The sequence below is a fragment of the Xenia sp. Carnegie-2017 genome, unplaced genomic scaffold (genome assembly GCF_021976095.1).
Source record: "Xenia sp. Carnegie-2017 unplaced genomic scaffold, XeniaSp_v1 HiC_scaffold_3, whole genome shotgun sequence".
Lineage (NCBI taxonomy): Eukaryota > Metazoa > Cnidaria > Anthozoa > Malacalcyonacea > Xeniidae > Xenia > Xenia sp. Carnegie-2017.
Genome location: NW_025813493.1, coordinates 5,899,761 through 5,924,695, shown reverse-complemented (window position 1 = coordinate 5,924,695; position 24,935 = coordinate 5,899,761). Strand labels below are relative to the sequence as shown.

The 24,935-nt window shown below is 33.6% G+C and overlaps 3 protein-coding genes and 2 long non-coding RNA genes across 6 annotated transcripts; 4 read left to right on the top strand and 1 right to left on the bottom strand.

Moving 5' to 3' along the window:
* Positions 1 to 4,242: 4,242 nt before the first annotated feature.
* LOC124454471 lies at positions 4,243 to 6,054 on the top strand. Its single transcript, XR_006951461.1, has 3 exons — positions 4,243 to 4,351; positions 4,763 to 4,979; positions 5,495 to 6,054. It is a non-coding gene; the product is annotated as an uncharacterized LOC124454471 (long non-coding RNA).
* Positions 5,298 to 6,973, bottom strand: LOC124454473. Its single transcript, XR_006951462.1, has 2 exons — positions 6,897 to 6,973; positions 5,298 to 5,740 (listed from the first exon to the last, which is right to left on the bottom strand). It is a non-coding gene; the product is annotated as an uncharacterized LOC124454473 (long non-coding RNA).
* Positions 6,974 to 9,562: 2,589 nt separating this feature from the next.
* LOC124454124 lies at positions 9,563 to 11,994 on the top strand (the record flags this gene model as incomplete). Its single annotated transcript, XM_047004932.1, has 2 exons — positions 9,563 to 9,866; positions 11,149 to 11,994. Coding segments are annotated over 2 exons (675 nt in total), but the record flags the coding sequence as incomplete, so codon positions are not given.
* A 925-nt stretch (positions 11,995 to 12,919) lies between these two features.
* On the top strand, positions 12,920 to 15,550 carry LOC124454246. 2 transcript variants are annotated; one of them, XM_047005063.1, is made up of 3 exons: positions 12,920 to 12,980; positions 14,034 to 14,501; positions 15,057 to 15,550. In XM_047005063.1, exons 2-3 carry the CDS (start codon positions 14,042 to 14,044, stop codon positions 15,374 to 15,376), a joined length of 780 nt encoding a protein of 259 aa, XP_046861019.1. In that variant the 5' UTR covers positions 12,920 to 12,980; positions 14,034 to 14,041; the 3' UTR covers positions 15,377 to 15,550. The 2 variants fall into 2 exon arrangements, with proteins under 2 accessions (XP_046861019.1, XP_046861018.1); XM_047005062.1 differs by lacking the exon at positions 12,920 to 12,980 and adding an exon at positions 13,154 to 13,201.
* A 4,601-nt stretch (positions 15,551 to 20,151) lies between these two features.
* Positions 20,152 to 22,576, top strand: LOC124454123. Its single transcript, XM_047004930.1, has 3 exons — positions 20,152 to 20,488; positions 21,798 to 21,816; positions 21,917 to 22,576. The coding sequence occupies exons 1-3, from the start codon at positions 20,152 to 20,154 to the stop codon at positions 22,350 to 22,352; spliced, it is 792 nt and encodes a 263-aa protein (XP_046860886.1). The 3' UTR covers positions 22,353 to 22,576.
* Positions 22,577 to 24,935: the final 2,359 nt, after the last annotated feature.

Here is a 24,935-nt window from a genome sequence, read left to right as displayed (position 1 = left end):
CCTAGAAGCAACTACATTGTTGAAGTGACGTAAAGCGGAAAAAGCAGTTTTTAAGCGTTTTCTATGATTATTCGTTAAAACAATGTCGTCACACTACATACACCTATGCAGAATCTAATAATTGCTGTGTAAACTCTTTCGAGGATTTGCTATAATTGTGTTTTTCTGTAAAATAAAAGCTAAATCATCGATTCATGTGTTCTCGATGTTTTTCTGTAAAATAAAAGCTAAATCATCGATTCATGTGTTCTCGATGTTTTTCTGTAAAATAAAAGCTAAATCATCGATTCACGTGTTCTCGATTTTATGTCACATCCGGTGCAGTTTGCTTACTTCTCGGCTGAAATGTTCAAAAAAGGTAAAATTTTCGTCCTGTCAAAGATATTGAAAATGGTCTTAAAACTGATTTGTAAGAAAATAATTGCAGGAAAACCCACATGATTGAAGAATAGAAAATAATGCCGGAAATACATGTATGGAGTTGAAAATAATGGCAGAAACACATATGTGTATGGTTTAAATTATAAGTCAAAACGTTATTGTAAAAACTTAGAAGTTATTTAAACCTTTGCATTATTCTTGGATGTTTTAGTTTCTTTATGGACAAGACTTTTCTAAAAAGACAAATTTTAAAAACAAAAAACCCCGTTTTTGGTCCATGTCTCGAGATATTAGAGCGTCGCATGTTATCGCTTCTGTAGGAGATTTCGGCCCCTCCACTCTATTCTACCTGTGAGATGCAATAGCAAGCTTCCGCCCATTAGACCCCGAGATCACCTGCAATAGGCTTTGCTCAGGGTGCGCAGGGAGAGTGCGGTCGCCACCGAAGTGTGGGCTCCTAAGCCACTGCATACTATATCGAACCCAGCTTCCACTGCTAGTTGACATCTACTATAAGATGTTTTAGATTTATATATATATACGTAAATTCAAATGTTCACGAAAGTTGTGGTGTGATTGACATCATAACCACGCATGCCCAGATGATTTCTTTCATAATTTTGGACTAAGTGAGCTAAGTGCCACAAAAGTCGTACAAGTACATATAGTTAGTCGTTGCCATGACTATAAACAATTAGTCGAGTGGAATGCACATGCTCGAGCGCATGTGTAGATAATTTCTCTATTAAATTCTTACTAAGCAAGCTATTACTTCAAAATCGGTGCTGATAGATGCAGTTGGTCCTTCCATTACCATGAACCTGGGCAGCTGATAAAATCAACTGCACAAGTTCAATCAGACTGCTCATGCTCAGTCTGCTTAATGATTTATGTGAAACTTTGTGACTGAGGAAGCTATTTACTCCATGAAACATGCTCAGATAAATTCTCAATTAATTTGTGAGGGGGTGAGCTCTGAAATTGATGCTACTAGATGCGCTGAGCAAGTTTTCAATCATATATTTCTTGCATGCTTTTTGTCTTTTTAAGTTTGTTTCGACAAATGCATATCAAACTCATCAACACTTTGTTACGTCACTCGTAACACAGTTAAAGATGTTTTTATTTTTCTCTATAACTTTGTATCTACATATTTTGCGCATAAACAATGCTGTAACATTTATGAAAATATTATATGTCGTGGATTGAGGTAGAAGAACTACTTGAAAATGAAACTTCCAACAGTGAAACAAAATAAAGTATGACAAAGGAGAAACAAGACGCCAGGTTGAAAATAGCTTGATGAAATTGAACGTAGGCATTCGTATGAACGGTTCATCACAAGACTGCACGCTTAAAAGCAAATACCATGTTGAATGGTTAAAATAATAACATGATAGTTCTTAAAAGAACTGTTTAAAACCAGAATACTATCCTAGTAATTCTAAAAGAACTGGTCATCAGGTGTCAAATACTCATCGGGTGTCAACATCTGCTAAATGAGAACTACAGAAACATGCATTACTTATAATAGTAAGAAAAAGTTCATCTCTATGCCGAAATGCTTTTGTGTCTTTTAGCTTTAGAAACAGTTCTTTTAGAATTTTTGGGCTTGTGCTTTGGTTTTAAATGCTCCTTTTAAGAACTAATATGTAATTATTTTGACCATTCACAATCTTATTGGTATTTGCTCTTTTAAGACCATTTTTAAATTCCGGAGATGTACGGTCTGCCAAAACGTCTAATATTTGACTCTTCCTCTCTTGTTGTAGCCCACCACACAAACATACATGAATCACTTCTCTGGTAGAAAGTAGTAAAACCTCTGACTTAGAAATGTCGCTAAAGTTGTTATTGAGTCTTTCTTCATTAGCAAAACTGTGCTACATGGTACAAAGAATGGTCGTCTACAGGGACGGTGCAATTTCCATGAGTTAATGTCTCATTGGTTTTGTTATTCATTTGTTGTGGTGTTTTAAAGCTGTAAAAATTGCTGTGAGACAAAAATTTTTACAACGCATTTTACTGTAAAATGCTTTGATAACAATGCCTTCACACGGCAAGTTTTTTATGTGACAATTTCATTGCGTCTTAGCTTAGATTGTAAATTTTTAAGTTCATCCAAACGTTTATTCATGTATTTCTTGATGACATTTTATTGTAAATTTTTAAGTTCATCCAAACGTTTATTCATGTATTTCTTGATGACATTTTATTCTAAATTTTTAAGTTCATCCAAACGTTTATGCATGTATTTCTTGATGACATTTTATTGTAAATTTTTAAGTTCATCCAAACGTTTATTCATGTATTTCTCGATGACATTTTATGGCTTGATAGAATTTAATAGAAATTTGCGCTAAGCAAAAAGTGGGAAAACCTGAGAGAGAATTAAGTCTAAAATTTTAAGGAATGGATTAACATATGCCAAAGCAAGCCCTTTTTGAAATTAGATGTGCATAGTTTATTTTTTTACTGTCTTCACAATAGAAAGCAAAAACTTCTATTTTTCATCAAAACTCTTGCATCAAATTAATAGATTTATAGCTATAGGCAATTTTCGCCAAAGATTTTCATATCATACGCATTTTTCACCCACCAAGTTTTGTATATAACAATTCATTGCCAGGGATGTATTGCTATCGCTATTTGGGAGGAGGGGGCTCTTATTCATATATGCATGTTATAAATCCGTAGATAACAATACATTTCAAAAGAACTTAACACAGCATATCATGCATATATGAACAAGAGCCCCCTCCCCAATTAGCGATACAATACATCCTTTTCATTGCGTGTAAAATAGATTATAAAATTTGTAAGTTTATGGTGTGAATGTATTTGAAGATGACTTTTATTAGAAAAACCTTATGCCTATAAGAAGTGCTTGTTATTTGAAAATGGTATTTAAGCTCATTAAAATTTTAAACTGATAAATATTTTATGGAAAGGTCTATGTATACATCTTTTTTTACAGCAAGTGCTTTTATGTATTATTAATCACATTTGAAGCTCTTGTTAACAAGAACTTGCTTGTTGTCGGTAGTTAATGGAGCATAAAAGCGAAGCAAAACGTTTTAGGCAAGCAGGTCATATATTTTCTATATTTAAGTTGCCTGCAATATTAGAAGCATGACCCCCAGTTTAATACGGGTGATTAATGTACACTCGAAATGTTTCTAGCCAATTAATACTGTAGTTCACCTGAAGCAATACCTCCCTTTTATAGAATGATCGCTTAGTGCATAGAACAAGAAAATGAGACAAGAAAAAAAGCTTATATCGTCAATAATATGAAAACGAAAATTGATTCATGGTCAATTCAATGATAGAGCTATAACGAATAAAGGGATTTGTTGAAAGAGTGTTTTTATCAGTTGTCATTTTGGGGAAAATCTCATATAGTGAAAAGAATTCATGCTAATTTCATGCTCTGTTTAGCATCGGTCTTTTGATGTACTACCCCAACATGGTTCCTTTTCACCTGCAAACTCTCCATAGCTAAAAGCTTACTAAAACAAAAATATTTATGGTTTTACTTAGTCATCCTCACATTTTTTTCTATCTTAACTAGTATGAAAACGTTTGTGTAAGATAGTTTGCATTCATGAACAAAATTTTTAGCTATATGTGACCTTCTCCAATGTAAGCGAAAATTCTGAAATGAATTTTATAAAATAGACATTTCACTCAAAATAAGACAGGCATTCGTTTGGAAAGCAAGGCTTAATTGTGCAATGTCCACGTCGCACAATTTATGTAAAATTCACATACATGTGAAAAGTGCAATACGTTCTTCATTTCATAGTTGTATATTTTGAAATGAGAAAGCACTTGTCATATTTGAAGTCATAGTATAGTTCACTAAAAATGGCTACGTATATTTTTGTTTTTGTTCTTATAAATGTTGCTTGTAACGCATCAAATGAGGCATTTCGTGAAAAATTTTTTAGGAAAGTGAAAGATAACGGTACGTTTGTAATATTAAAGGTATATATAAAACCTCTAAAACATTTGCAGGTGTAATAAATCGTACGCGTTTTTATATTTAATGTAGCTATTGTACCGACACACCTCAATTTGTATTGTCCTGTTTTTAATTGACACAAAACAATGAATTTGATTTTCATCAGCAAAATAATAGAAATAAACTTACTACTTTCTTACTTTATGGATTTTTTAAAGGTAAGGAGTATGTTAAGCGAAAGACTGTTAACACTGGTAGTCGTATAACATTTGTGAACATAAAAAGCATACATTTGTACTTTTTGCAAAAATTCTCGGAACAACATTTGTAGCCTAATGTATCAATTCTGGACAGGAAAGTAGCATGCTTTTTATCTAGCTACATATATATTCTTCTGTTTTTCATTGCAAAAAGGTGAAGCTCTAGCACCAGAAGTTATCATTTCAAGTCATGTCGTTCACAATGAGATTCAATGTTCTATAAAATGTCTTGAACAGAAGCAATGTGTTGGCTTCAACTATCTTGTTGCTGCGGTAAAAGAGCTTGAGATCAACTGTCAAATTAGCAATTCAACACAACACAACAATGGATTGGTCAGCAAAGGAGCGTGGTTTTTATAAAACCTGCCAAGGTGTGCATTTTCTGAGAATTACCATTGTTTTAGTGCGCTTAATTGACATTTCAAATTCTTTTCAAATTGTTGGATGCATCTAGAGATACAGCCGTTTAAGCACTCTAGACAATTCAATCCCTTTTTCAGACTTTTATCATAATCTTAACAAAAATATATTTGCTACCTAATTGTATGAGCATGCAGTACGAAAATTTAAGTATTGACTAATTCTACAGCTTTTCTACTGAAATTTGACATTTGTATTGTTTGTTTGAGTTCTTATATACAATTTTTAAAAACAGTTTCATTGGCAAAAAAACTTCTTAACAACTCTCCTTTTGCAGTGTCTTTCTTATTTATATATGGTTTTATTTTCAAGAGTCAACATGATACCAATTAATTACACATCTTTGAACCTTAAGTCAATAACTGAAAAGGACTTTTTGAATGCTGAGAAATGGGAGGGAAATGTGGCATTTTTTATCTAATTTATAGTTATTTAGTTACTGACATTAAATTTTGGTTCTGTTTAGATGGACCTATTTCTTTTCGGTTTTGTGTTGCGAATCCCGCAGGCGATCATGTTGCAGTTCAACAAGAGGGCAAAAAAGATATAGAGTGTTTTGGGCCTGTAGGTGGTTGCACTTGGTACAGCACTCTTGAACAATGTTCCAGCAGTTTATCAAAGGCCAACGACGTTGGTGTTGCGTGTGGAGAGGATCATAAAAGCCGTTACGGTAATACGGGATACGAAAGTGATGGACATTGGTGTAAATTGGCTAAAGAAAAAATACCGTCCGAAACAACTGATTGTTAAAATATTAAATGTAATCAAAGCAAGACTAATTTAGCAGTTTGAAGCTTGGGATCATAAAAGGAAAACGTTAAAGTGAAAACTAGGCAAACAAATAAACTGATACTTTCAGTGATCTATTTATCAATATAGTGCGTAGCCATGTAATTTATTATGCAAAATCATGCATAAAAAACAAGATTTTATTGCCGCGTGGTGCGCCCTTATTGTAACTATAACATGGGTATGATGTGAGCACTTCTGAACGTTATGGATATTTCAATAAATACATTAAAACAAGATTAAGTGAGAATTTTTTTAGATAATTTTTGGTGCACTTTGATTAAAAAATATATGTATATATATATTTGAAAATTGGTAACCCAGGCATATTATGATAATATTAAGGATTCTCTGGATTTTTATTTTGAAATTTTTTATTAAGCTTTTAACTCGGTGCTTCGAGCCTTCGTCAGAATGTAAGAATATATTATTTACAAAGATTTTGTATGAAGTGTAGTTGCTCTAATGTCGATATTTCTTTGCGTGTGAATAATTCCCACTTTCTCGTTATTCTGAGGGTATCCATCCCATATGTCGATTTAATATATTTAAAAATTGGTAACCCAGGCATATTTTGATAATATTAATGATTTTAAAATAAATATATATATATATAATACAAAGTGTATAACAATGTGCCCTCCCGGCTATCACCATATTAAAATGGTGACTCCTGCACTTGGGACACAGGACGTACGGTTACACATTGTATGGATTGTATTGTAGAGTCATCAGAGCGCTCAAACCTATAAAGGTGAGCTTTGCGCTAAGCGAAAGCGGTGAACGTCTCTTTATAATATATATAAGATATATGATAATGATAAGGATTCTCTGGATTATCATAATATGCCTGGGTTACCAATTTTCAAATATATATAAGATATATGTCTTTCTGATGAAGGCTCGAAGCACCGAGTTGAAAGCTCAATAAAATCATTTTATACAATCTGGAAAGACTATTATTTTTATACATTAAATATGCCTGGATTACCAATCATTAAACTTAATATATATATATATAGTACCCTGCACTTGGGACACAGGATGTGCGGTTACACATTGTATGGATTGTATTGTACCTTAAAAATGGTCATTTTCGTTTTTGCCGTGTGTGCAACAAGAGAGACCAACAGTCTTCATAGATGTAAGATACTCCAACAATAGGGAATCATTCAATGGAGTGAAGTCATTTTTCATGGATTATAAAATGAATATATGAATAATTACCCCCTCCCAATTATTGCTCTGGCTACGACCTGATCTTATCGCAAAGAAGTATTTTAACGCATATGGAACTGAAGTTCTTATACACTGCTCTTATCCTGTTAAAACATTTGTGATTGCAATCAATCTTCGAGGAAGTTCAAACATTGTGACCGCCCACGACGGCTGATGTGAACAACAGCATTCATAAAATATTGATCTGTGTGTGTCACCAAACTTGGTAGTGACGTATATGGTCGACGCAATTTTTAAGCAAAATCGCCACGCCTGTCCTTGTCCTTCAAACTAAACTACAGCTGACAGCTCTATAAAATCTTACTTTGAGCAATAGGAAATTTAGCTTTATTATAGTTCATTTGTATCATTGGTTTGAGCGGAAAAACATATGTACCATTATGAATATATGTATGAAACACACCTCATCCGGTTGCTCTGGGAACATAGCATTCCCGCAGCTCATTCTGGCATTTGCATTGACAAAAAACATGCAAGACTGAAACGGCATTCAAGGTCATATCGTGAAAACCGATGATGATTGATGACACCTACTTCAAATTACCAATATCATTGGTTTGGCAATACTCCTTTATTGAAAGAAAAGTATTGTTTATTTCATGCACAAATGTCAGCAATATATCATAAATTTCATTTTAATGCTAATTAGTGGGATATGATAATGAATAGGCTTGTGTTCCGCAATAGAGTTACCTAAAATATTTGTTTATTTAAATACATGTTAGTGAGCTTTTAAAAAGCCTTTGCATCAGTTAGCAGTGTGTATTCGTTGGAAATTTTTCTGTGGTACTATCTTTGTATTCTTCGTGTTTGTCTTGAGATCGTCATCGTTTCAAGGTTTGTGTAATTGACCGTATAATATGACATATTGCAAACGTTATTAGCAACAACGTCAGTAGGTTCACATATTATTATTTCAGGGTACATAGGAGTTTTAATGAGTTACTGTAGATCGTGCGCCGTGTTAAATTTTGTATGAAAATGTGAAGTGGTAAAAAAGACTTAAATTTTGGTATGACAAATACTCTATGAAACAATCGAGAACTTATTTGAAGTCATTTAGATACCAGCCGGGCATTTGGTGTGAGTTCAGACATTTAATGCCATGAGAAATTTCAGTATGATCGTCCAAACAAGTGCGTAGTGTGATCTCTCCCTTTGCTTATAGACTTTCAAAAAGACTATGTGCATTTGTATTAACAACGAGAACCTCATGTCGTCTAAGTTTTCGATGTGAGCAAATGTTTACTGAATTATTGCTGTTAATATGTCTTTTATCACTACAATTACCAGGGTGCAATCTGTGCACTAAAGTGCGGAGATGCCGACGTGCAGTTTAACACAGCTTGCCGTCAAGGCATACAAATGTTTGCCTGGCGTAATAATGGCGCTGTGGTTTATTGTAAAGTACATGCATTACTAACATAAGTAAAGACCAGATCATAAGGATAACTCATAGATGATTTAATGCTAAAGTATAATTCATGCTTTGTCCATAAATTAATTAAATTTACTGCGGGAAGGGTCAATATGTACCTCGACTGAACGTAAATAGAGTGAAGTTTAGCTTGTGTTGGCGTAAAAAGATTGTGTTGACGCATGTCAGGCGTACGAGTTACACAGAATGCACCCTGGTGTATAATATTAGTGCTATCGTATAATTCATATTTACTGATGCAAACTCTATCAACAGCCATTTTGGACCATTTTTTCGATACAAATACAAATTTTATTTTTGATATGACATTATCTGAGCATTTAATTTTTAGAAAATGTGCGTCATTATAGGAAGAAAGGATTCGAATTTTGAAAACCAACAGCTGTAATAGTTTAAATAATTAGCATATCTTTACTTATTTGTCATCATATATTGCGATGAGACTTGTGAAATGTCAAAACGAAAATAAAATTTTGTAATGTTTACCAAGTCATCAGTTTCGAAAACAAGATCTTCGCATCGACACAGTAAAAATGAACTCTCTGATATCGCATTTAGCATCAAAAGTTTGTTCACTTTCCACTGTGTGTAAAATATCTTAGCGGAAATTGTAGCCGTTGCGTAAGAATCCAAGTGTCTATAGCACGTCATAAAAGAAAAGTTTGTGACGTCATATCTGCTTGATTATAAATTTTTCGTCATTTTGGGGAAGGATACAAAGTGCATGCAAAATATGCAACAGATACACTCCCAAACAAAGTAAATTAATTTTAAATAAATTAGTATAATGTATGCGACTACTTAAAAATGTCATGTATTCCGGGCAAGTTTTCCTTCAAAAATGCATATATCGAATTTCTATATTATTTTCAATGTATGAAATATTTTCTGTTTTTTTATTTATCTTAGAAAACCAATGGAATCAAACAAAATTTTCCCTATCATCACATTTCTATTGATTTGGACGAATAAAATCCTCACAATCACACAATGTAATTTCAATAGTGCCATTAAAGAGATAGAAAACCAACGACATGGTTTATTAACTATACCCACGTTCTGCGGTGAAAATCATCAGGGAGCAACAAACTTGCATGCCGTATTGGAAAAGTACCTTCAGTTGCTTTCCTGGTTTGCAAGAGGCCATTCTATAAAGACAATACTTCATGTAAAGAGGTTATTGAGTCTGAGTTGAAAAATATTTTAGAACTTCAAAGGAAATATCACTTAAAAACAGTGGACGTACATAATAAGACATTTGAAAACGTATCATGTGGCACAGCAAGTAATAATACATGCAGTGGATTTCTAGAATGCTGGATTGACAAAACTCTAGGGGAGTTCAAGAAACCTCGTAATCACATACTATATGGTAAATATGAGAAGCGAATCTTTTTGTGCGTTCCTAAATGTATGATTAATCGTGTTTTGTTATTTTTCATTGTGCCATAATCCTGTTTTCCCCTTGATCAAAAGTCTTATGATCAAGGGCTTAGCAAGCTTGCTTAATGAATTCTGTTTCGTATTCAATTTTTCTCTGGCCTCTCAAGCTTTTTCTCCAAAATTTGTGACAGATGGTCTGCCTATGACATTCTTGTTTTCTTATCTGTCTAGTTGTGTTAATCTTAAATGAATTTCAGCATACTCGTCTTTGCAACCTCCAACTCTAATTCTATCGTCTTTTCCTCACTACCACTGTCTTTATAGTAGAATCGGAACCCGCTCAAATAATTAATTATGTATGCATTAAATAAAATCTGCATGAGATAATTTTTGTCTGCAACAGCTATTTGTTTTGCCTGGTTAGTTAAGTTACATGTTAGTTTGCTCATGCTCGTTGAAACTTAAAAAAGTTGAAAATATTGTTACATTTTGGTGGTTCTTATAACTAAGTTAAAAAGTTTTTGTGTAATTAATTTGTGATGAAAGTCAGTATATGACAGTATTTTTGACTTGTTTTGCTTTAGCCAATACTGTGCAAGCTCTATAAAATCCTAGAGACGCAAAACTGTTTAGTTCATTAAACTGTTTGTGAATGCTTGTTGCATCATTGTGGATAATAGTTTCAGCCTAATTATTTAAAACTCAGTCAATTTATGCGCGTTCCGTTTTTTACGCCATACATATTGCCTGAACCTGCTTCCTTCATCTTTTTTGTTATTCTCGATGGCACTAGATTGTTAATCCTATGCACTGTAAATACTGTCGCCAGCTATCCTCTTCATTTCTACTTCTTGAATTCCACTGCTACTGATATTTCTTTCATTCACATTTCAAACACTTGCATTATGTCTTCTTTTGGTTTTGTTCTCTGGTGCGATGACCTATAAATGTACAGACACATGGATTGCTGTTCATAAATTAGATAAGCGTTCAATACAACAAGAAAAGGAATAGCAAAAGTTTGACTTATGTAAAATTCATTCTTACATTGAGCAAATGAAAACTATAAACAACATTTAGTTGAAACAGTAGGCAAGTTTGAAAAGCATAAATACACAAAAAAACCCATTCCAGGGATTGTTGCTAGTCTGGTCTTAACAGATTGATTTTACGTCAGATTTTGTAACTGCACAGACAACAGCAAAATATAATCTAAGAATTTTAACATCAAAAATTTTTTTTATCAAAGGATATCTTTTCTATATTATTAGGAACCATAAAGAAACTTGTTCAAGAAGTTAAAAAAATAACTACGCCACAAGGACTAAACATAACCATCAACGACATTGAAAAAATTTTGGCGTTCATGAAACCGACCACGGGAAATACAATGTACAAGCAGATTTGTGATCTTCAAGGATTTTTTCTGAAAAAAGGCGGCTTTCTAGTTGCTGATACACCAGAAATAAAAGAAAATATGGGCTTAAATGATCAATGTTTTGACGGTGAACCAACAACTGAAAGAGTTCTAAACGGACTAGAAGAAATTATAAATGGACTTAGAAAAAACACAGCGTCTGGACGGACATTTTCATTAATATTATTTTTGAACGTCTTCATTTCTTTTGCAACATTTATTTAAAATCCTTAATGTAACTTTCTTTATGCTTTATCAAAGGTCATATTATTATTTATCTTCAATGTAACAATATTTTGATGCGCTGTTGAAAAATACAAAATCGTGTTCACAGTACGCCATAAACCAGGGAAAGATTAGCTTTCGTCTTATAGCACGACACTTTTTCTTGTCTAATAGCGTAGCCTCGGGACAAAGTGCAACATTTTTGTCGTCTTATAGCGTCACGTGGGGGCAAAGTGCGACACTTTTTTCGTCTTAGTCCGTGGCTTGGGGGTAAAGTGTGACACTCTTTCACTTCCTATAGCGTGGCTTGGGGGCAAAGTGTGACATTTTTTCACCTTTTGTATTTTCCTCAGCTGGAAAAAAATTGTTTCACTCGAAAGTTGGCATACTAAATGTATAGGTCCGTCAGATATAAACAATGACTGTTTTTTTTTCTCTAATAAGGACAATTAAATTTTCTCATTATATCAGACAAGTCGATGTGTCTAAATTTGTACCATATCCTAAGGCAAAGAGATAAACATAGATGGAGACTTTTTTTCAATAGGCAACACAGCAATGGAAGTGTAAAATTTCTGACCACATTTGCAACAGTTTATAAATTTCATCTTTATCAATAAATCCAAGACTTTTATTTTTGTAGAAAATGTTGAAAATCAACAAAACTGATGGACTAAGTCTAATTGCACAAGACACAAATCTTGTCTGATGTGCTAGCCTAGTGAACCTTAGAAGTACAATTCATACAATATATATATTCATTTTATTTTTAACTTCCACTGCAATTAAAAAATAAAAGATGTTTACTGTGTTTGCACGGGCTTATGCAAAGCAAGGAGGAGACCTTTGAGAAAACTCGAGAGCAGATGAGTTGCACATGCTCATGACTCATCTCCCATACTGGATGAATTATCATCAAAACCAGTCATATATATATATATATATATATACCAGTTGATTCACCCTTAACAGATAGCAGACGTTGACACCTGACGAGTTGTCTGACGAAATGCACAGTGTCTTAAATTTATTAAACAGTTCTTTTCAGAACTCTTTATTTTTTTCTCGGTTTTATCTTGGGTTTCGTCGTTTTTTATTTGATTTCAGTCCATTCATCATGGCGATTGCTCTCTTTAAGGTGATATTGAAATTTGTCACCTCGAATTTGTCACCCTTGTTTTCAAATTTAATATAAAATAGTGCCCTTTTTTTAAATGAAACGTGCTCCTTTTTACAAAAAAGGTGTCCTTTTGAAATGAAAAACTGAACAAAAATCTTGTGCCCCCAAGTGTCACGTGCTTCCTACTCGCCTGCAAACATTTCCCTCGCTGACTGGTTCCCCGTTTCTAAGTTCACGCTTCATTGGCTCTCAACAGGTAGAATTGACATATATATTCTATTTCTTGTTAAGGTATATTATCGCTATTATCACTTCAAATCATTTCAAACACTTTAGAAAAGGTACGTTATTATTTTTCATTTTTTTTCACTTTTTTCGTATTAAGGTAGTAACTATGTCATAATATCTGGTATTTTTGATTTAACCTGACAGGAATCTGTTCTTTTTTGTGTCTGTAGTTTATTTCTTATGTTTCATGAAATCTCAATTATATAGGTGTTAATTATCAATTGAGATTTTTTGTAATACCAAGGCATGCATGGTTCTTATCTCGTAATATCAGGTGAAATATTTGTGTCCAATATCTTGTTGTACAGTGGCGGCGGAAATGGGTAGAGCTAAGGGGACTGAAGCACACACAATAATTCAGATGGAGGCTAAGCTCCCCCTCCCCCAATGAAAGAGCTACTTTCTTCAATATTTTCCCCGTAATCCGTAATATTTGTTTATGCTTGACAAGGGAAAATCGTCGACATAGGCGGAAAAGGGAGGATGCTTAGGGGCCTGCAGCCCCAAATAATTCAGATGGGGGGTCAAAATCCCCCGAATCAGAGTCACCTTCTTCAAACTTTTTCCATAATATATGTTAATGTTTGACAAGGGAAAATCATCGACATAGACGGACTCTTAAATACTGAAAGCCATTTTGAAAGCTTGCTTCTTCTATAGACTTTCGTTTACTTGAAGTAGTGTAAGTTAATACTGGAAATAAAAATTGCGCCAAATTTGTAATTAGAACAAGGCTTAAATGCAATGGTAATATTGTGTAAAATAGTCTAAAATAAATAAATAGCTTTTACCCTAGTCGGTCCGAAGCAAGAAAAGCAAAAAATTATATTATTTGTGAGTTCGACAACTACAACTACGAAGGTCATAATGCCACGTCCCTAACAAGACATTTTTTGTTATTGAGCCCCCTCCCCAAGGTAAAACATCTTCCGCCGCCTTTATTGTTGTTCAGTTGTATTAAGAGTTTATTTAAAACACCCTAACTTGATTTGTTCCTGTTATTTATCACTCTGTGTTTGTTGTAACTATAATTGTGTTAGTAAATGTTTATAATCTTTACAAATGTATAAAATGTATGTTTTTAAATTGATGTCTTTCTATCTCAGCAAAACAGATGGAATCAAAAAAACGTTTCTGTATCATCACAGTTCTGTTATTTTCGACAGTCGAATTCCTCATGATGAATGAAGCATGCGAATTTGAAAGAGCCATCGCAGAGATTGAAAGTCAAAATGGTTCCATCAACTACGATACGTTTTGTTCAGAAAAACCATCGGGAGAAGAAAAACTTGCATGTCGCATTCAAAACGTTCCGTCAGTTGGTTTCTTGGTTTGCAAGAAGCCTGTTTATAATGGTTCTCTATGCAGAGAAACTATTGAGACCGAGTTGGAAAACCTTGAAACAATTCAAACGACGTATGATTTAAAGACAGTACAATATTTTCACACAATAATTGATAATGTAACTTGCGCGAGCGAGCAAGTTAACGCCGCTAACTGCAGTGGATTTTTAGAATGCTGGATAGACATATCTATGGGAATGTTTAAGCACATTCGTGATCATATTATCACAGGTAAGAGGTATTAGTATTGTAGGTATTTGGCTTGTAATAAAAACATAGTTGAACATGATAGCCTTAAGTATTTGTCAATTTTATATTGTGAAATATTCCTGATCACATATGCTTATTATGATAGAGTTACACATATAAAATGCCTTATGTGCCTTTTAATGCATCAAGCTGGAAGATAAATAAAGTCACACAATGATTATTGCTTGCCCTGATATTTTGATATTTTTTGATACATGACAAACACCACTTCCGGTGAAATAGCGCGTTTCAAACATTTTTCAGCTTAGAACATTTTTAGCATTTCTTTCCCGTGATGGACAAGCTTTCCAATTCACGACAAAATGTAAACAAAGTTTCTAAAGCAAATTAAACAGTAAAATCATCAGAAAATATTTGATAGTGTAACAATTATGCTCATTAGAACGAAAAACTATAATTGCGACGTACATAACTGCTCGTTTTCGATTCAGTTCTTTCTTATCTTGAAATTTGTCTAATGAATACGTAGTTTTTAAATCTTTTTCACATTCTTGAAACTCTATTATTTTTTTAAAGGCAAACAATATGAAACAATAAAGAAAATAAATGATCTTGTAAAAGATGTCAAGATTTATACTGAGACTCAAAATGGGCTAGAGAAGACCATCGCTGACCTTTCGAAACTTCTAGACTTTATGGCACCAAAAACGTCGAAAATTTTAAGGCAGGTTTGTGATCTTCAAGGATTTTTCATGAAAAAAGGGGGCTTTCAAATCGCAGATGCTTCAGGCATACTTGAAAAAACTGTTTCAGACATCTGTTGGGAAGATGAGCCAACAACTGATGAGGTTTTATTTGCGTTAAATGAGACGATAATTAAACTTGGACAGAAATAAAACAATGACATAAAAAGCACAAGCTAGCCGTAGTCGGATACTCTATTTAATATTTTATTATGTCCTTGTTCTAAATTATGGAGTTTTTGCTGAAACTTGTTGCTAAGCAATTGTAAACTGCCATATTCAAGTTGAGTTATATGCTGTGAAATAAATAGAATGAGAAAAACAAAACAGTCAATGTGATGCTCTAAGTTATGTCAGATTTGTGCATGACGATAGTTGCTAATTCATGCGAGAGCATGGCTGGGCCTGGGAGAAAACTCTAAAGGTGTCTTGTCTAAAGGTGTTTTTAATTTTGCTGGAGAAATGTTTGATGAAGAAAAACGTTTACCAAGAAACTGATTTGATTGCTTCATGGCGTATATGCATGGACAATTTGCAACAGCTAGATAGCTGCAAAGAACGTTGGGTCCTCGCTCAAATATCGCCGATTTCAAATCAAGTTAATCTTCTTCTTCTTCTTTGATTATACCTTCATTCTCAGTGGCGTAGCCAGCCTAAACATTTCGTCATGCTTTGTAAATTTTTAATTTTTAGCGTTATTCATTTCTTAAAAAAATTGTTGATTTTACATATTTTTTAGTGAAAATAAAAAATATTTACATTACATGAACAAGCTTGTTGGCTGGCTATACCGATGCTAATGTTAATTTTCAATAATTCATGTTTGAAACTGGAGTTTCAATCAATTTTATATTTTATTCACACCAAGAACACAAAAATGTGGGAAATACTTCAATATAACAGAACTGGCAATTTATCAAACTTACAATAGTGTTCTCTTGTTTAATTATTATTTTTTAAAAACATTGTCGCCTTTTCATCATCATTTCCAAGTATTCCTGTGAATAATAAAATAGAGATTTTGTCGTGGTTACAAATCTGAAAATAGTTCTAAAGATAGCAAATACCATAGTGAATGGTAAAAGTAATATGATAAGTTGATAGTTCCATCTATTATATTACTCTATCTATTAAGAACTATCAACTTATCATATTACTTTTACCATTCACTATGGTATTTGCTATCTTTAGAACTATGTTCTTGTGAAATTAGTTTCACATTCTGATTCAGAGAATTAGCATTCATTCCTAAAATTTATGCGTTAATGAGCTTCTGTTTGTTATTCCCACGACTACCTGCTGTCAGCTTACATCACGAGAAAAAAGTATCATGATCAAAAAATGAAGTGTGCCATGTTGATAGTGTGATAATTTTTAATTGTAAAAATTTATTTGTATCTTTAATCATTCACGTCTGTGTCCATGGCCTATTTCTGTTGCAGTCTGTAGAGTAGCCAGCCTGCGGGACTTAAACTAAAACGTCGATTGGATATTATGAATTAAGTTAAGTTGTGCTTGACTGATTTCATTTGAAAGCAAATTCTTGAGTATATGAGATAGCTACATGAGTTTTCTTTAAAAATCTTTACACTACATGAAATGTGTGATTATTCTTCCGAAATCTATTGCTTTTCCTGTGAGTTAGAGCATAAAAATTTGCAGAGCATTACTAAATGAGAACAATTGGGATGATGAATAATTAAATGATGAACAATTAGAGCAAGTTTGCAACTCAATCTTGCAATTAGAACTAGAATACTGAATGGCTGTCGCAAATGCCAGCTTCTCTACTGTTCAAATGCTATTACTTGTCTGCTGTTATAGTGATTGCAATATTGACAGTGTTCATGAAAAATTTCATGAAGTGACGGCAAAATATGAAAACAGACCTTTATTGTTTTGTGTGAACTCATATTTGAGGGTCAAGACCACAATTAGGAAACAGGATATGTGCTAACTTAATGAAATTCGAGGACTTTTGAAGGACCTTCAAGGAGATATTTTAAAAAGTGAAATTGAAGTGAAAGTGAAGTTTAATTATGACCTTGAATTGCACTCAGGGCATAATTAAAAAAAACATTAAAAGCATTTTGAAAAATAAAACAAAAGAACTTTTCGAATGAGTCGAGAGCGAATTGGCTACTTAAAGTTGAAAGTTTTCATGTACATATTAGTAGATTACTTTAAATTCCTGGCATCAACCTATACCACACTATTTGATTCGGCTTTGCGATTGTCTAGATGCATGATTAAAGATTGTGCAACTAAGGGTTGAGATAAGATTTCGACTCTAATTTTGAGAAGAAATTTTGTGTGGTGAGGTACAAAAATTTCAAGAAAAACATTTGAGTTCAAGCCCTTTCAAGCACATTTCGATAAATTCAAGTACTTTAAATAAGCCCCTAATTTTTCAATTTAAATTCAAGGACATTCAAGGACATCCAATCTGGGAAAAGGTTTCATCAAAAAGTTTGCAAGTCAATTTTTATAAGTAGATACGACAAGCAATGTTTTCACCCGAAGGGCGTACCAGTCAGGGTACAACGAATGAACAGTAGGACCTCCTTTCTGTGCCACTTGGTGCTGTATATTTATCTAGCTTATTGGCTATTATTAGCTAGCTCCGTGTTTCTATTGGTCAGACGATGCATTTTTATGGACACCATTACGGAAAACAAACATGCGTTACAAGAAATGCATCACACAAAAAAATTGGCTGAAATGCAGGGCCTAACTGTTTTTTCCTTTTTTAATGTCAACATGACAAACGCCAACAACGTAAGCAAATTTCGTCACGTGTTTGCAATCGAAAAGGAATAAAAGTTTGCAACTAAATCATGTGCTTCACTTGGTTTGGTGAATTCGTTGGAGAAAGATTAACTTGTGGTCCTGTTTTGTCTTCCGATCTTCATCGTTTCAAGGTTTGTGTAATGTATAGCATAAAACTTAAAATAGCGCACATCATCAAGCGTAGTAGCCACAACGTTATCACGTTAATGTTAAACGTCTTACATTTTATAAAGTAACAAAGTTTACTTTCTTCAGAAGTGTTACATAAGCAGGGAAAATTTTCATAACAAGTCCTAGAGTGAGCAGTAGAATTGAAAACATATATGCTGTGAATTAGATACTAATATGTCATTTTGCATATGTTGAGACCATTTGAAATGTACTTTCATAGTAGAATATTTCTCATCTACACGAAAAACTATTTTACCACACAAAACCAATTGAACTTTTTGTGAGCAATAATTGCAAACATTTTCTCACTGTCATCAGCTTTTTATTGTTTTTAGGAATGTGACATACACTAATTTCATTCTCTTCTGAAAGAAATGTGTTATGACAGCCTTTTTATAGCTATTTTACAGATAAAATCATTATATTACAGATAGTATAAGGTTTCGACTAGTTTGTAAATGATCTGTTGAATCTTAGAAGAACTTTGCGAGTTTTTTTAATCAGAGCACTGGCGACTAGCTTCATGCAATTTTTTATTAAGTTCTTGGAGGCCGAATGTTATATATACAATTCTTCGTTTTTGTATTGAACTGAACATTGTGCTTGGAACAAAATTGAACATAATCCTATAATATGTCAGATTAGAAAGACATTCATGTTTCAAATGCAAATGTTGAAGAAATTACAGCTTTCTCGTATGCTTCTTTTTATGTAAAAACATTGTTGTCTTGGGATCTTTTTTTATCATCGGGACGTTTACTGACGTATTTTCCTCAGTTATAAGGACGAGGGATACTTAGTACTAAATATCCCTCATCAATACATTCATTAGGGAAGTTTAGATTAATATCCATCATCAATAATAAAACATTACGCTTTGTTTTCACATTTCATTTTCGTCACGTAGCAATTGCTTCAGCTTGCATTTTAACTTTTCCACGGCTGAATCATTTTCAATTCTGCTGAATGAAAATTTTTAATAGTATATAGTGTCTTCGGCTAGTCCTTTGAAACCACCATTCTTCGAGAGCAAGTTTGCAAATTCGAAAGTCCTCTTGCTCGACTGTTGTTCCATCGTGAATTCTTCAGATTCAGACACGAGTAAATCTTTTGTCCTATAGTTAAAAATCGCCAAACTTGCGTTATTACAAGCCTTAGTGCCTCAAAATTTATGTCGTTGAGTGATAACGGAAATCGTCTTTCCCTCGTGCCAGAAATTTTCTTGTTACTAACTTGAGAAAACCAGGAAAGAACAATCAATAACTTCAAAAATAGTTAAACTACGAGATATGTATTTGTAAAGCAAATTAAAACTCGTGCAGGTTCACTAAACCAATTTCAAAACAGAATTTACAATTAAATAGCTAGATAAATTTCTTCAATCCATCACTAACAATGAACAATGATAAATCACAGAGCTTTTTTTGAGGAAGTCTTTTAAACAAATCTCAATGACTTGATAACATTTAGCAAGGGAATATACTCGAGACTGGTATATTGTTAAGATAATATTTTTTAGCTACTAGTCAAATCCAGTCTGTGTTCTGCTAATCGAGACCACTTCACAGTTTCTACAACCATTAAGTCTACCTTTTTGCCAAAACTGTCTATCTCAGCACTGAATGTAAACTTAACTACACTGCTCTTTTATTGGGTACCAGGTTAACATTGTGCGTAGTATCTCAGCGGGATTTGTGTCGTTGTCGCGTGACGCTCTATGCTTTTGCATGTTGTCATATTTATCATAGTATAGTATATCTAATTATATATATTATAGTATATCTAATTATATATATATAAAATATTTTTCGTTCTCTTAATAATGTCCTTTTATCCTAGAAAAACCAATGGCAACCAACAATTTTTTCTGTATCATCACAGTTCTACTGTTTTGGACCAGTTGTGTTTTTACAACCAACACCTGTAAATTCGACAGGGCCAACGAGGAGATACAAAATCGACATGGCATGCTCAACTACAAGAAATTTTGCGCCGAAGAAAGGCTTCAAAAGTACAAACTTGTTTGCCGCGTGAAGGCCGAGCCGTCAGTTGGATTACTGGTTTGCAAAAGACCGTTATATGGAGATATCAGATGCAGAGATGCAGTTCGTGATGAGAGAAACAACCTTTTGAAACTCAAAAACGAATATGAATTGAACACCGTAGAAGTTTATAATAAGCTAATGCAGAATGTGACGTGTGCTAGTGGTGACGTAAATTGGCGTGTATGTACTGGTCTATTAAGATGCTGGATTGACAAGGAAGAGGGACGTTTCGAACAAGTTCGTGACCACATTGTACAAGGTAAATGAACAAATTTGTCAATAATGAAAGCATGGTCGTTTAGTTTATAAATTCGGCTTTTGTGAAAAATCCTTCCATCTTATCAATTTCTCGAATCAAGATGATTTTTTAAGCAGAAAATTCAAAATTAGATAAGTGGGATAAAATCTTCGAGCATTATAAATTGTGTCAAAATAAAAAAATTGACTAAGCTGAATTTTTTGCTGAGATACATGTTAGAAAAATCTTAAAACGAGATAAATTTTTTTTAATTACAAAAATTAATGTAAAATCAAAGATGAACTTTCCATCTCAGATAAAGTTACAATCTAGCTAAAGTTTGTAAAACAAATAGTATATGAGGCATTTAAAAAAACGACATTATGTTTTTATACATTTGGTGAAATTTCATTTCGACCAGTAGCAAATTGACCTTCTTGATGAAACGTAGTAGGTTCTGGAGGAGGGCTGGGGTGAGCTTCATAAATTTCCAGTTATCACAAAATGGATTTTGCAAAACGATTTTTACAAACACAATTCATCAAATAACTTAAAAAATAGGTTCTTCCTTCTGGAAATTACTAATTAATAATTGATTTTCGACAATATTGTATGATCAATGGTACAATGATGCACGGTAGCTATCTAAAGCCTGTTCTGGATTTTATATATTTAAAAAACCCAGCAAGCACATGACAAGAATTTAGTGAAAAAAATTTCTGAATTTCACAATATTCGCGTCAAATTGAAGTAAAATAAGGGAGGCGACCACCCGAAATTGTCGGAGATTGTCGGAGATTGTCGGAGATTGTCAGAGATTGTCGGATATTGTTGGAGATTGTCGGAGATTATGTATGCAATAGATTTCAATACATTGTTGGACTTTCGAGATGCCTATACGCTCTGAGCTCATTCAAATGCCAAACGTATGATTAGTTTTCACTTAGTGATTGCCTTATCAAAAAAATTGATGGTTGAGGGACCATTATAAACGCTTGTTTAAAACAAAATTTGAAAGATTTTAGGTAAAATTTGAGGGAAATATTGTGCAAGAGCACCGAGAAGAGAGATTTTATGGAAAGTTATAATCAATACAGACAAGTACTCAGCTCAAGAAAACTGTTTACTCGGACAGAAAGAAAAGTAAAAAGAGCAGAGCAGAGTGGGGTCTTCCATGTTTATATATTCATTTTCTGCCGTAATACGTTCTTTTGAAAACCACTCTTTTCTGCAAATTATAGCATAAATGAATTTTACTACCCCTCCCCCAAATTATTGATGCCACAAAAACACTGCTATTAACTCTTTCTGCGGTGAATTTTTTCAAAAGTTGGTTCTCATTTCGTTTGGTGATTGTTGCAAATTTGCAACACTGCCACCTAAAGTGCTACAACTGCAAAATCTAATATTTTTGAATATTGCGCTTCTATTTTTTCGTTATTTACAAAGCTGCACATTATTTGATGCTTCAAATCATTTTACTTGGCTGAAGATTTTTTTGTTTCTATTATTAGGGACAATACAAAGACTTGTCGAAAACATCAAATCAATAACTCTTCCACAACAACTGAAGAAAACTATCAGGGACATCGAAAAAATTATGGAATTTATGAAATACAAACCAGAAAAAGATCACTACAGGCAGATTTGTAATCTTCAAGGCTATTTCATGAGAAAGGGGGGCTTTCAAGTTGCTGATACCCCAAGAATTATGGATCGTATTGGTCTCAAACGTTCGTGTTATGCAGGAGAGCCGACAACTGAACAGGTCCTAAAAGCACTCCAACAAATCAGAAAAGAGCTTCAAAAAGGAGCAATGAGTTCTGGAAAAACAAATCTTATTCAGAAACTTATTGTTTTTTTAAAGAGTTGGTTTGCTTTTTAGCTTAACTGTCCTTTCTTTGATTTTAATTTGATTTTCAAGTGATTTCAAACTTGTTTATGATTTTTTAAGGGTTAGGAAAGTCATTAGACGAAATTCTAGTTAGAAATGTATTATTAATCTTTCACGTACCAATATTGAAAATATAAGATGAGCAAGCAAAAAATTGTGATATTCAAACGCTTTGTAACGTTTTGTAAACATTTTGCAAACGTGCTGATGTTTGTTTTCTATCGTTTTGTATTGTTTTGTAAACGTTTTGCGAAGACTTTCGTTAGTGGCCTTAATTTTGAAAAGAAAGAATATTGCCTTTTACATAGAATTGTACACAAGACTTTGTACAATTAAGATGAAACATACCCCTAACTAAAAATGAAATCTAGGTCTAGCTGAGAAATAAAAGATGTCTACTGTGTTTGCACCGGGTTATGCTAGCCGAGAAGATTTTTGGGAGAAATCAAGAGCTGTCGAGAGTTCACATAAACATCTGAATCTGCTCGAGTATTCTAACGAAAGTCTCGAGGCTTGCATAAGCCAGTGCAAACGCGAAGAACATCTTCCCTTTCTTTTATAAAATAAAAATAATGTTAAATTTAAAACAAATATCTTAGGGCCTGTTCATACGAGCTCAAATAGCGAGACATCCCGCCAACCTACGATCTTGCTTTGCAATATATTTCTTATTATTACTTACGTCGTGTTCACATGAGAAAGCGGGATGGCCCAGTTTCCGGGATTTCGGCTGTAGGAGACGAGATCATAGGTAGGTGGGATGAAAATTTTCCATATGAACTCGCTAGCCCGCCTACCGAGATGAAATTATGATATTAAAAACATGGCGACCAATGGAGTGGAGCCGGGATTTAAGACAAAATAAACGAATTATACGCTGGAATAATGGCATGATTTAAAGTTTAATTCAATATTTGAAAATAACAATAGTATTAAATATGAAAACACAGTGTATAAACGGCATAAACGCAGGAAAGGATTATCCAGTAGGCTAAGTAGGCTTAAGCCTACAGGCCCAGGCTTTCGAAAGGCCCTTTGTATCTGGACATAATTAGGATTTGAACGTTTTTGCTTTTAAAGGCAAGCTAAATGCTTATGAAAAAGCTATACAAGGCTACGAGCAATTGAATGCAGAAGGAAAAATGGCTTTAGTGCTATCTATACTGTTCAAATGCGCAATGCTCAGAACTCATGAAGCATCCGGTAAATAACATATATATATTATTACGATACAGGAGCACTGTACAGCTAGTGCTTTCTTATATCTTGTGGAATCGCACCACATCGCATTATTTTATTTATAATAGTAATAAATCTGAAGGAGATCTACTCATATAGGCCTATGATAACTTAAATTCAAGTTTTGGGCCTTTTGGCCCCATTCAATCCCTTGAAATCATCGCGTTAGCTTGCTATCCGGGCCAGCTCGCCTCCATATAATCAGGCCCTAAGAGAAGACACACAAGAGCTGATAGCGCACTTTACTTTATTTTCGTTTGAAATGTTCCTTAAGGAGGCAGATGCTTGCGCAACTTTTAATTCAATCTCCTATGCATGTCTTAGACCAACTCAACAACACATAGTATAGGAATGAAAATATAATATCGGTGACATTCCAGTGTTAGCACACGACAAATATTTGAATTAACAAAGTTTCACGAACACTTTACTTTTTTAAAAAGTCGCCGTTTGCTATGACAACTGCAACACAATATTTTTAAGTATCTTGGCAGTTTACTTTCGTTTGAGGTAAATAAAATGGGCTTTCACATTTCCGACTAGGTTATTCTAATAGCGACTTAACAATTTTTTCCATTAATTTTTGTGTATGAAAGAAATCGTTGTAATTTACCATCGCAGTTTGTCGTTATTTTTTCTTATGCACTATCAGACATAGCTATGTCAACCAAAATCGTAATCTTTATAATTTTAGTTTTTCACCACAATGAGGACACTATTTCAACGCAATCTTAATTTTAAATGAAAACTGGGGTTTCCCCAATTGGGACCAAGGTCAACAAAATTTTAGTGACTGACAGAGCCTCGATTGCAATCTACGTTTCTTGAGAAGCAGCCTTAAAAGCAATTTAAGTTTTCGTCAAATTGCGCTGTCATCATACCAAATTTCAAAACAGTAGCGTAACCGCTATAAGTTCTGGGTAAGCAGAGTCACGGGCACTCAAGCAATCATCATGCAAAGGGGGCACCCTGAAAAGTATTATTCATGAAAATAAAGATAAAAAATGTAAGTTCGTACTTGTGAAAACGCCAAGTTGAAGCACTTGATATCTCTCATTAAAGTTATTCGTGAGTTCGGTTTCCTGGAAGAATATTGAAAGCTCTATTTCGTATTTTTCTCTCTATAAATTGAAAATAGCAGTTAACATTATGTTTTATTAAATTAACAGTTATTAAGAAAATGTTTACGTAGTCAGAATTTGGTTGAGAGGGGGGGGGATCCCATCTTTGAAGTACCACGGACAACCTGGTTCAAATCTATACGCCTCTGTTCCAAAACCCTTATATCACTGCAGCACATTTCCTTTCAAAAGTAAGTGGGGCAGGATCAAACTC

Coding starts and splice junctions, on each gene's coding strand:
- LOC124454123 (XM_047004930.1), top strand. CDS start 20,152: ATGCTCAACTACAAGAAATTTTGCGCCGAAGAAAGGCTTCAAAAGTAC.
- LOC124454246 (XM_047005062.1), top strand. CDS start 13,174: ATGCATGGTTCTTATCTCGTAATATCAG. Junction 13,202..14,033: donor TTCTTATCTCGTAATATCAG/GTGAAATATTTG, acceptor TTTCTATCTCAG/CAAAACAGATGGAATCAAAA. Junction 14,502..15,056: donor TCGTGATCATATTATCACAG/GTAAGAGGTATT, acceptor ATTTTTTTAAAG/GCAAACAATATGAAACAATA.